This window comes from Juglans microcarpa x Juglans regia, chromosome 4D (assembly GCF_004785595.1).
Source record: "Juglans microcarpa x Juglans regia isolate MS1-56 chromosome 4D, Jm3101_v1.0, whole genome shotgun sequence".
Taxonomy (NCBI): Eukaryota; Viridiplantae; Streptophyta; class Magnoliopsida; order Fagales; family Juglandaceae; genus Juglans; species Juglans microcarpa x Juglans regia.
Genome location: NC_054600.1, coordinates 30,409,001 through 30,421,751, shown reverse-complemented (window position 1 = coordinate 30,421,751; position 12,751 = coordinate 30,409,001). Strand labels below are relative to the sequence as shown.

General features: G+C 37.3%; 1 protein-coding gene across 1 annotated transcript; it reads left to right on the top strand.

Annotated features, from left to right (window-relative positions):
* The first annotated feature begins 8,315 nt into the window (after positions 1-8,315).
* Positions 8,316-11,870, top strand: LOC121259659 (sugar transport protein 5). The gene is given in 6 exon segments (XM_041161324.1): positions 8,316-8,462; positions 8,657-8,888; positions 9,999-10,318; positions 10,487-10,676; positions 10,679-11,115; positions 11,204-11,870. Coding segments are annotated over 5 exon segments (1,509 nt in total). The 5' UTR covers positions 8,316-8,462; positions 8,657-8,749; the 3' UTR covers positions 11,627-11,870.
* The last annotated feature ends 881 nt before the right edge of the window (positions 11,871-12,751 follow it).

Genomic DNA, 12,751 nt, shown 5'->3' with positions numbered 1-12,751 from the left:
GTATAAAAAGAGTGGATACAGTAGTGTTTCTCCTAAAATATATATATATATATATATACAGTTCTTCTATAAACAACCGCCGGTAGGAAACCCTCACGGCATCGGCTGACGTGGCGTGAGTCGATATTTAAAAAAAAAAAAATACAACCAGACTGAAGCTAAGGAAACTGTGAAGACAGGCTACAAATCAACTGAAAATCACAAATCGTTAAAGGTTTCAAAAGATTGATCTGTGCTTGTCACTGTGGCACCCATTATTTCTTTACCACTAAAGCTCACAAATTTACTCCTGGTAGCAATTGTTTTGGAGCAAACCGAGTGGGTCTTACAACTTGCTGCAAATGGTGTATAGAGCTAAATGTTACTTTTCATTTCTTCCAACTTCCAACTTGTTTTGGAGCAAACCGAGTGGGTCTTCCAACTCAGAATCACAGTTTGATCATTTTCATTTCTTTATTCCTTCTCCTTCTAGGTTCGTTCATACTCAGAAAACAATCTAAACATTTCAAGGGTTTCAATTATTTTTTTGCACGAACAAAATATTTCAGATAAAGAAATTTGGGATCGTTTGGCTACAGAAAAATCCTCAAAAATAACTTCGACTTGAATGCATAGAACTGAGGAAGGGATGGAGGGGGCAGACTCTGGTTCGAAGCAGAGGAAGGGAGGGAGGGTCGTCTTCGTCTTCGGTGGGAGATCAAACTAAGGGAGGGAGAGTAAGAATCTTGGGGAAGACAAAGAGGGTACCTCTGTGCTTGGGGGGAAGGAGAGAATGAGTGAAATCAAAAGGGAGAATGAGAGAAAGAAGATGGTAGAAAAAAATTAATAGAGAGAGAGGGAACGAAACGAATAGGAGAAAGGTCGAAAAAAATAAAAAAAATTTATCAAAAGGAGCGCTCGGTTACGCTAGGGTTCCTCAGCCTGGTTTAAGTAGAGTTTCTCATATAAAAAACTCTTGGCATCAGCCCACTGTGCAGCATCAGCCAAAAACACACGTGTCACCGAAATTTTTTTTCCCTCCTCCGGTCCTCCCTGTGGCTCATTCCTTTCTCTCTCGTTTGAGATTTTCTTTGAGCCCCCTCATCCTCTCCCCCACCCCTCTCTGTTCCCGACCCCCTCGATGCAAAGCATAGTTCGTCTTCAACCTCAATCCCGACGGAAGCCCGAGATTAGTTCCCAAGCATGCGAAGCTTCCAGTCCGCACCCCCAACCCCAAGAACCTTCGACCTCAGCCCGACGGAAGACGAAGTCCCCAAGCAGCGAAGCTTCCAGTCCCGTGACGGTGGCGCCTTCTTTGTTTTCATTAATTTCTCTGTGATTTCCCCCTCCCTTCATCTTCTTAACTGGTGAGCACCTCAGTCCCCCCCCCCCCCCCCCCCCCCCCCCCCCCCCCCGATGCGATTGCTCACATTCTAGTCCCGTGAGCCTTTGTTTCAGTCCCGCAACCTTTTGTTCCAATCCCGGGACAGTGGCACTCCAGACCATACCAAAGTCCAGAGATCTGCGGAAACAGGAAAAAGTATTTTCATATATTTTCATGAATAATCTTCTTCATGATGAGATCTATTGTTCATAAATAGAAATTTGTAATTTTGCCCCTAATTTACTAAAAGTAGTCGATTTCTGGATTGAATGTTGTAGTCGATCTCAAAATCTAGGGTTTGTACCACCATTTATTCCTTCAATGTACCGGTTCTACACGATGAATAATATGATTGAAGGAATAATACGATTGCTCACACCATTTAATTCAATCATTTTCCCTCTCTCTTTAAAATTCTTGATGATGGTTTGAGATATACTGCAATGTGTAGATTTAAGGGAATTATGGTTTCAGAGATAGATATTTGTTAATTTTTACTTATAAAAAAAATATATTTGTTAATTTCTTTAGAAATCTCATAATGTGCTCATTTAAATGCAGGGACCAACATTTAAGCCCTGAAAACTCACGAGTCACCTACATTTTTTTGTTGGTTGAAATGGTTGTATTTTATTCAAAGCACATTCGAAGTACTTGTTATATTAGTTTGTAATTTTCAATTTATTTGGTTTTAGATGAGACGACCAAGTTTACAAAAGTAAATTAAAAAGATTAGCACATAGTTTACAAACACCTTGCTCATAAGATACCTTAGTATTTAGAGTGCACTTGATCCATACTTCCACATCGAATGCTGTAAGAGGTATAGTTTAGGTCTAAGCTTTTGAAAAAACAAATTTATAGTGCAGACAAAACAAGTTTGGAGTCCCTTTTTTATTTTATTTTGTTAAGTTTTTCTGGGTGCAGACATAAGGCTTCCTTTTTTTGTGCCTTTCTTAATTCCCAATGATTGTTGATGCAGAACAAGGTATTGCAATATTTGAGAATCAAGTGGACTAATACTTTACTCTGTTTGGAAAAAGGGCACGAAAATTACTTTTACTGAGAAAATTAGTTGCCCATGATCGTCATCATGTAGAATCATTTATTTTCATCATGGATATGTGTGAGATTAATCATTTATTGATTAATTTCTTTGCTTTGTTTAATCATGGACCAGATGTGTGTGATTACTGTATTTGATTTTACATGGTGAAGAAGCAATTTCTCCATGTTGATAGGTCGGAGAAAAGGTCCCCATGTTGATAACTTTCAATGCTTTATTTGTTTGTGATGATGTAGTTAATCAAGCATTATAGTGATTTCTTTGTTTAATTTTCTAACTGCTGCTGTATGAATGGTTTGAAAATTGCAAACTACCATTTGTTATCTCTGTCCATGTCATCTCTGTGATTGGGAATAGAGAAGTGCCATAACCTGCCTACTTGCTTCTCGAGGTACTCATCACAGAGAAGTCCATGTCATCTATTTGTGCTTTTCTTTCTAAGCAACAAACGCTTGGTTCGGGGAACACACAGATAAATGAAGGAAATAAAAATTGGAATTGATCGACACTGATCAACTGCTATTGGAATTTTTCTTTAAACAGGAAAATGATCTTCTTTCTTTAACTAACATTTCAGATACTATTTCAGGCTTTTTGTGTCTTTTAGAACCGATGATGAAATTTTAGAACTCAACTCAACTTGGAATAAATATTGCACAGAAACTTGCTTCCATATAAAAATAAAAATTGTACAAAAAATGTATAAATTTTGGAAGGGCATAAAAAAGCTAGACCCCTTTTGACAAACCAAAACAGAGTGCTTATTTTGCAATGTGTATTAGAATTGTGATAAAAACAAGTAAAAACAATCTACAATTTTTGCATTCTCATCAGCCAAACCTCCTACAAGAGACCATCTTGTATCACACCCACCTAGGAATCACAGCAATCTCTTCTCTTTTGTTTTTCCTTTTACATGGCATGGAAAAGTGTATTAACAAAAACTGCTAAACTAGACAACTCTATGAAGTTAGTTTCGCCTTTTATGTTGCAATCAAAAGGAGATGAGCAGGTGCCTAGAAAATAATGAGATCAGAAAATGGCCATCTGGTTCCTTGAATCATTGGAAAGGATCTCCGTCTCTGGTTCCTTCTTCTTGCTATAAACATCAATTGGCAACCTGGAAAGAATAAGTATGAGACTGAAGTAGTAGACTTTGAATGGTGAAAAGTTAGTAGAAAAAACATATTGAGAAAGGAGATGGATATGTGAAGAGGAAAACTGGACGAAGAATTGAATTCAACTTCTTCAAACAAGAAATCATGAAATAAACAATGAGAATATTCTTTTATAAGTAATTAAGAAATTGTTAATAAATGCAAAAGGTGTAGTCCAACAGACATCAATGACTACGAAAATGGTATGAAGTTAAACCAGCAAATGCATCAGATTTTAGTTGTCATCATCCAATGTTCAACAAAATTTGCATTTACCTTGATTACTTTGGAACCATCAATTTGGTATCTGATGCGTTTCCCAACAATCTCAGCAGGATGCACAATGTCCTCTAACATAGCATTTTTTAACAGATGCTAGTGTGCGGGAGCCTGGCCTCTAAGCAGCAGAACATTTCTTTGGTGGTCGTACTCTCCTGCGAGTGGCAATCACAACAACATATCCTGGCAAATGTAGTAGCAAAAGATTAACACGTCACTCTGAAGCCTTATACTCACACACTAAATAACAGCAACATTGCACATCACACCACACCACATTTAGGATGACTTGGAGTTCAAAGCTCAGAAACCAAAGAACAAAAATCCTCAGCAAATTGCTAAGCACCATTTGCATACCACACTATATTTCTCTAGCATCAATTTCACTCTTGAAAACTTAACAGCACGTTAGGGGCACTTAAGGGGGTGCTTTATTTCCTCTGCACTCTGATATGTTATCGTTTGCAATTCACTTTGGAACAAGTTTTGCTACTTAATATATAGTAAGCTATTAATATGAAACTAGAATGTGCAAACAGTTAAGATGCTATTTATTTACATCGATTTATTACTTATCACTGATTTGATCCTCCTAGGTGAACAAAATTTGGGAAGAGCTAGAAGGGTACAAGAAAAAGCTTCCACGTCCTTATTTCTCTAAAATGTTGTTAACTCATTCCTCCTCTCCATTCTCATTATGTCAATGACTGTCTTAGATTTGGGTATTTGTGTATATATTTGGATTTTAGAGGAGAAGTTGAGGAAAACCAAGACTGTTTTGCCTCTTGATTGGTGGATGCTAATATCAATCTAGCTGTTCTTGGCAATATGACCAGCCAACCAACCATATATATATATATTTTCTAAGTTCCAACCAACCATATATTTGAATGCACATTAATCACAAATTAAAGATACCTACTTATTAAAAAACAATGGGTCCAGACTCTGTTCTTCAACAAGTTGCTCTATAGAATCTAGAGTGGCTCCCACCTGATTGTAATTGTGTAAATTTAGCATGACAAAACTAACATGGATGCAGTTAAGAAAAAATAATAAAGAAAGAAACATGCTAGCAACAACCATATGGGCTACCATGAAGAGAAATTCAGTTAGTACACCATAATATTTATCCTTCATATATTCTTAACTCAATGGAGGGTGCCCATCATGTCTAAGTGACAAACATGATAATAATAAGTCTATAATCATTTTCAGGGAAGTCAATCTTGCCATTACCACAACAGCAGTCTCCTGATCAAATCCTTGTACCAATTCCTATATAAGAAATAATTTTCCTATCAGCATTTACCTCCACTTCATGAACACATTTTTAATTATAGACTGTAACAATGGTGAAACACATGACTTTCACCAAGACCATTTGCTTTCGCTCAAGCAGTTAAAGTAGAAGCACACAAAGATGAAAGTAGAAGCATGATAAGACAAAAATAGTAGAAATCGAAGAACATTATTTTTTCTCCATGCCTCTGAATTCTGGTTCAAAGAACAATGTTTTTTCTCCTTGTAGCGGAAATACCCATCTAACAACACCCAAAAATCATCTCTCTCGGTACACAAGAAGAACATAATGGCATGAAAGGAAAAATGTTACAACATTTACCTACGAAGCTGAGCATGGGCAGCAGCGAAACAGAGCTCCACCGGAGCAATATCGGTGGTTTGGTCCGTTAAATGAGCTCGCGGGGAGGTGCGGCGCTGGGCATCGGATGAGCTTCGACGGGTGGGGCTGAACAGATCGACGACGTCGCTGGGTAGAGGGAGGGCATCGCGGGTTGCTTAGTGAGGGAGGAGGGGCGTCTTCGCGGGATGCAACCTAGTTTGCTCCGTTCAATCAGCTCGCGAGGAGTGGTAGACGGAGGAGCGTATCGAGGTGGCGCTGAACAGAAAGAAGCCGTCGCGGGGCGGCGCTGGGAAGAGGAAGCCGACGCTGGTCCTAGCGAGGGAGGAGGGTGGGCGTGGGATGTGAAACAAAATTCGAACGGCTTCAGAACATAAATATAAAACCCACAATGTGATGCAATGCAATGCGTTTTGCTTTAAAAAAAAAAAAACAAAAAAGATAGCTAAGGTGTGCTACGGATCAGCCGTGTACAGGGGCTGATCCGTAGAAGAACTCTTCTCATATATACATGATGAGAATTCTCGATCAGGATGGTGACAATCCTCGTGGACCCGTGGGGTAGCATCACCCTTTCCAAAAAGTTGGCTAGCCTTCTTCTGCAATTTTTATCCCAAGGCTATACAATTCTTCATCAGGTCACTGGTGTTGGTCAGAAAAACGGGGGCATGAATAGTGACACTCTGTTCATGCCAATTTGGCCGTCAGAGCCCATATAATCAGCCAATCAGGAGCGGTCCATATATTTTACTGTTTACAGACACTGTTCATATGAGTGTGCTAGCTTCTGAAAATCATGTATAAAAACGCCCCACGATTCTATCATTTTGCTTAGCTCGTGGCTTGAGCGATGTGAATATGATTGTTCTTACCTTATTCTTCTAGTTGAATGAGATTCAGAGATTCGTATGCTCAAAACATCGTGATGACAAGCTTGCACCTTGGGGATTGTTTGGATTGAGAGAACTTCTCAACTTATTTTATTTCTTCTAATAATTACAATTTGTTAAAACTTCTATACAAAATACAATAAACAATTTAACATTTTTTATATCTAAAAAAAAATAATATTCTAACAATATTCGATTTAACTTTCAATTTTCATTTCATCTCAACTCATTATCTAAACCTCTCTTAAGTCAGAGAGAAAAGAAAATTAGTATAAATTTAGGTCCCGTTTGGATACAAGAGCTGTTTCATTTAATCTCATTTTATTATTATAACTTTCTTAAATTTACACACAAAATTTAATAAATAATTCAACGTTTTCAAATTTTAAAATAATAATATTAAAAAATTAATATTATAATAATATTTTATTCAACTTTAATTTTCATCTCAACTCATCTGATTTCAACTCAGTATCCAAACCACTAACTTAGATTTCAAATCGAGGCCTCCAGCAGGGGTGAAAGTTGGTTGGTCCGAACCGGAGAAACCGACTGGACCGGACCTACCTGGGACCAAGACCAATAGGTCTCGATCCCTAAAATAGAGGATCAGGAATTTTCGGTCATGTCCCAATCCAGGGGTTTCCCACCCCGAACCGGACCGGACTGACCGAATTTTAAAAATATATATTTTATATATATTATTTATATAATAATTGTATAATTAATTATGTAATTTTCATATAACCTATCACCATTAAAAATATAAAATTTTGAATATGTTATTAACAAATTAATATTATATCAATTAACTAATGTATAATATCAATTAACTAATTATATGGTAATTATATAAGTTAAGAATGTAATTTTCATCTAATTTATTATCATTGATCATATAAGATAATTTTTTATTGAGTTAATTACATAATCCACGTTAATAATTTATTTAATTTTAATTTAGTATTTTAAATAATTTTGTTATCAATTTATTTAAAAAAATAAATAAATAATTAGACCGAATGAACCGGACTGGACCGATAGCTCCTAATCCGATTCGGTCTTTAGGGATGTTTGGTCCAATCCAGTCAAGTCCGGAAAAATAATAGATCAAAATTTTTTATCCATCACTCTCGAACCACACCAGATCAATTTACACCCTTAACCTCCTGTACTACACCTGCCCAATGCAGGCCATAGCCTATTAGACAATCCTTTGGACCGATTTTAAAATTTTTAATTTATTTAAATAAAAAATAATAATATTTCTATTCGATCAAAGAGGATTGTCAACTATCATCTATCATGCCGAGACATTTAACTTCCTTCCTAACATGCATTTGGTAGATAATAGCCTTATCTCACCACCTGAAAACCGGTAGGGTGAGGAAGGGTTACACCTTTTGTCCTCGTGACCAACTAACAGTCTGCTAGCTGCCTATCTTCCATCAAATGTGCATCATATCCGGCGTTCTTGGGTCAATGTCTTGGAGATTCTACTTAGTTTAGTCATGGGGGTAGAATACTTCTATCTTTTGAGAATAATTTATTCATCAATAATTGCAGACAGGGAAGGGATAGTGCAACTTTTATTACAAATAATACAAAAGACTTTTAATACTCAAAATAAAATAAATATGATTCTACCTCTATTGTCGAGTGGTTTGAATTTTGAAATAAGTTGAGGTGGATTGAGATGATTTGTGAATAATAGAATAAAAGTTAAATTATTTATTATATTTTATATAAAAATTTAGAAAAGTTATTTTGAGATTTTAAAAAATTGAGTTATTTATAATATTTTGTGTATGAATTTAAAAAAATTATAATAATAAAATAAAATAAATTGAGATGAGTTGAGATTGATTTTATAAGCAAACAAAGTCACCAGCCTAAGTAGCCCACAAATATTAGCATTTTTTTATCCAAGTTTTGGCGAAATGCCCGTTTGGGTGGAAGTGGAACTGAAAGAAAACAGGCTTTTTGTATGTTTACCTATTGCAAGGGGACGCAACCCTAGTAGTTTATTGGCTATAAATTGTTGCTTTCAACAAGGGAACTTGAGGGTGTGTGTGGATGTTGAAGTGAGTTGAGTTAAGTTGAATTGTGATAATAAAATATTATTAGAATATTATTTTTTAATATTATTATTATTATAAAATTTGAAAAAGTTGAATTGTTTATTATATTTTATATTGAAATTTAAAAAAATTATAATAATGAGTTGAAATGAGTTGAGGTGAGTTTGGTAACCAAACTTCTCGGACTCAACCCTCCACTTCCTTCTCTCTTTTGATTCAAGTTCTATATATTTGGGTTTCAAGAGGAGGAGGAAGGAAAAGAAGAGACAAAATGGCCGTGGGAGGTTTCGCCGTGGACGGACCCGGCACGGGTACCGGCTTCCAAGGCAAGATAACAGCTTCAGTGGTAATCACATGCATCGTTGCTGCTTCCGGTGGCCTCATATTCGGATATGACATCGGAATTTCAGGTACGTTTGAATCACGATTTCTGTTTAGTTTCAAGCTTTATGCATGGTGGTGGGTGCTCTGTTTCTGTTGCGTGCGAGGGCTGTTCCAAAATGGATATGCTTAGATGTGACTTTTTAGCTCTCTGGTTTCTCCTAAAATCACCACGACACAGAGAGAAAGAAGAAGTGGGAAGTGCTACTATTCGTAGCTGAATTTATGAAAGCATATTAGACAGCTTCCAAAACAGGGGAATTACTTCTCTTATCCAGCAAATGACGAAATTCCCAATAAAATCCGACATAGCCACAGTATTTAATGTTCCTTACCGGGGAATGATCAACCTTGGTACGGACAAAAGAAGTTTTTTTTTTTCTCGTATCGATTCATCTCTTCCATTCCTTTCCCTTTTTTGAAAGATAACATTAATAAATTATACGAGCAGCTAATTGTATACGATATTATACATTACAAAATGGCCCTAAATACGTTTCTAGAAACAGATTTTATTAACTTGACACAATTTTTTGTCCTGTTGATGACGATCTGATTTGAATGTACAAAATCATCTTATCTCATCTCATAATTATAATTTTTTCAAACTCACGTACAATATAATAAATAATTTAAATTTTTCAAATTTTAAAATAAAAATATTATTAAAAAATACTATTTTAACAATATTTTATTCAACTTTCAACAAAACATCTCATCTCATATGTACTATATAACCAAACGAGACTAAAATATTTCATTATTCTTTATTTTTGTCCTCTTTCTTTTCTCTTTTTTCTTTTTTTGAGAAATTTCACTACAAAACGATAACCCATCTTACCAGTCTGCGTAAACATCGAAAGGATCAAAGTTTGTACTTGATGTAAGAGCCTAATTCTGCAGGATGAATTTGAACACATACCTAAAACACAACATATCCCATGGATATCTCAAAACTCAGACAATATAAATCTATGAACACCAGCAAGCATATAAGGATACTTTTGTTAGTTACTTGATTGGCCTAAATTGTGAAAATGTGCTTGCATGATATTAGGCTTATAATAGATCCCACTCTTAGATTCTTGTTTTAACTACAACTAACGATTTTCCTGCCACTTGCATTAATTGACTTTCAGGAGGCGTAACAACAATGGTACCATTTTTGAGAAAATTCTTCCCATCAGTACTGAGAAAGGCAGCAGAAGCCAAGACAAACATATATTGCGTGTTTGATAGCCAGGTTTTAACATCATTCACATCTTCACTCTACATAGCAGGGCTGGCATCCTCCCTTGTAGCCAGCCGACTCACAGCAGCAATTGGCCGCAAAAATACCATGGTGCTTGGTGGCTGCACCTTCCTTACAGGTGCTGCCATCAATGGCGGGGCGGCTAATATTGCCATGCTTATCTTGGGCCGTATCTTGCTCGGTTTCGGTGTTGGTTTCACAAACCAGGTAAGTAATGCATGTAGTTATTTCTAATTTTCTGTGTTGTTTTGCACCTTGTAGAATTGTAACCCAATTGTAAGCGATGTGAGGGCTAGCGAGGGGTGCCATTTCTTCTCTGTTACATTTTTCTATGGTCTTCACAAATTTGTCATTTCTTCTGTTGCCACCACAAAGGCAACTCCGGTGTACCTCTCGGAGGTGGCACCACCCAAATGGCGAGGTGCATTCAACTCAGGTTTCCAATTCTTTATCGGTGTTGGGGTGGTTGCAGCCAATTGTATAAACTACGGCACTGCCAAGCACAGCTGGGGGTGGCGTCTCTCCCTCGGCCTTGCCATTGTACCTGCTGCTATTATGACGGTAGGGCACTTATTATCACAGACACGCCCAGCAGCCTCGTGGAACGAGGCAAGCTCACGCAAGCTAAGCAATCCCTTGTCAAAGTTCGAGGTACTGATGCAGACGTGGAAGCTGAACTGGCTGATCTCATCAAGTCGAGTGAAGTTTCTAAAGCGGCTAAAAGGGAGCCATTTGTAACTATATTCGACAGGCAATACCGACCACACCTTGTAATGTCGATTGCGATACCATTTTTTCAGCAGGTGACTGGGATCAATATCATTGCGTTCTATGCACCAGTTCTTTTCCAATCGGTGGGTTTTGGTAACGACTCTGCCTTAATAGCAGCCATTATACTCGGGGTGGTCAACTTGTGCTCAATCCTTGTGTCCACGTTCGTCGTTGATCGGTATGGCCGAAGATTTCTGTTCACGGTGGGTGGGATTCAAATGTTTTTGTGCCAGGTATGAGTCAAATTCGCCTTACTTGTCTCACCTGATTATCCTTTTCTTTCTAGATAGTATCGTTGAAGTGGTCCATATTTTGTGAAAGGTCGCCGTGGCTGCTGTGCTAGCAGCTACAACAGGTGTTTCTGGCACGAAGCATATCTCAAAGGGCTACGCTATATTGGTACTGGTTCTAATGTGCATCTACGCTGCCGGTTTTGGTTGGTCATGGGGCCCTCTGAGCTGGCTCATTCCGAGCGAAATATTTCCAATGAAAATCCGGCTCACAGGCCAAAGCATTAGCGTTGCTGTGAACTTCGGAACCACGTTTGTGCTATCTCAAACATTTTTATCCATGCTATGCCACTTCAAATATGGCACTTTCCTGTTTTATGCCGGCTGGATCGCGGCTATGACTATTTTTGTTGCACTTTTCTTGCCGGAGACAAAAGGAATACATTTAGATTCCATGTATGAAGTGTGGGAGCGGCACTGGTATTGGCGCCGCTTTGTGCGGAGGCAGCCCTAAGTCACGCCGCAAATGCTATTTAAAAATTTGGCTCTCTGCTGCTTCTTTGCTGGGTGCAGAAATCCTGGCTTGGCATTTACGAATACACCAATGTTGCTTGGCAACATACAATTCTGTGTTTCAAAAAAAAAAAAAAAAAAAAACCTCAGAAAATATGTATGGTGGATTATTTGTACTTTTTTTAGATAAATGTTCATTTTAATGTTATCGTTTCTAATCAGCTAATGTGTCGTGTTTTAGGTGATTTTTATTTAAGTGATTGACTTAAAAGAATTATTTAAAATATGTCATATTAGTTTGTATGATTAAAAATGGTAAAATTAAGAATAAATAGTTCCATAAAAAAATAATAAATAGTTGGATTGCCCTTTTTTTTTTGGATTAATTTGTTTGTTTAGAATGAATTTTAGGTTCTTGGTTTTAGGCTCCCTATTCTGAGTAATTAATCTTCCCTTTGTTGATCAAGCTTTTGCATAAATCCCAAGGCATGGTATATATTGATTTCTCGCACTCCAATAGCTCAAATTAAAGATTTTATAGTGGAGCATCCCAGGTGTCCTATATGCTCCAATGCAAAAGAAACATTAGTACATGCAATTTGGAACTGTGAATCAGCAAAAGATGTGTGGGGACAGTGTTCTAAGAGGATCCAAAAGAGTCATTTCTCTCAATAATTTTTTGAGCTGATAGAGGCAATGTAGATTACATTGGATCTTGAAGTGATGCAGGAAGTGGCAGTGGTTGCTAGGAGAATATTTTGGCTGAGAATGAATGAGTTCATTTTCAATGCAGAATTTAAACATACCAACAACGTGGTGAGGTCTTCACAACAAACCCTGCAGGACGTACAATAAGTGCAAGACCATAAAGCCAATACCACAGGCCCAAGGAGTAGTACAACAGTTAGTTAGGAACCACCACCTTTGAACACCTATAAACTAAACTGGGATGCTTATGTAGACAAGACTCAGTGCAAGATTGGCATATATAGGAGTTGTTGCTCGAGATTGTGAATGGAAGGTTATAGCTACTCTGAGAATGAATAAATCATATGGGGTACTTCAAGCAACAATTTTTGGCCTAGAGCTAGGTCTCGGAAATGTAATTCTAGAGAGCGATTCTCTT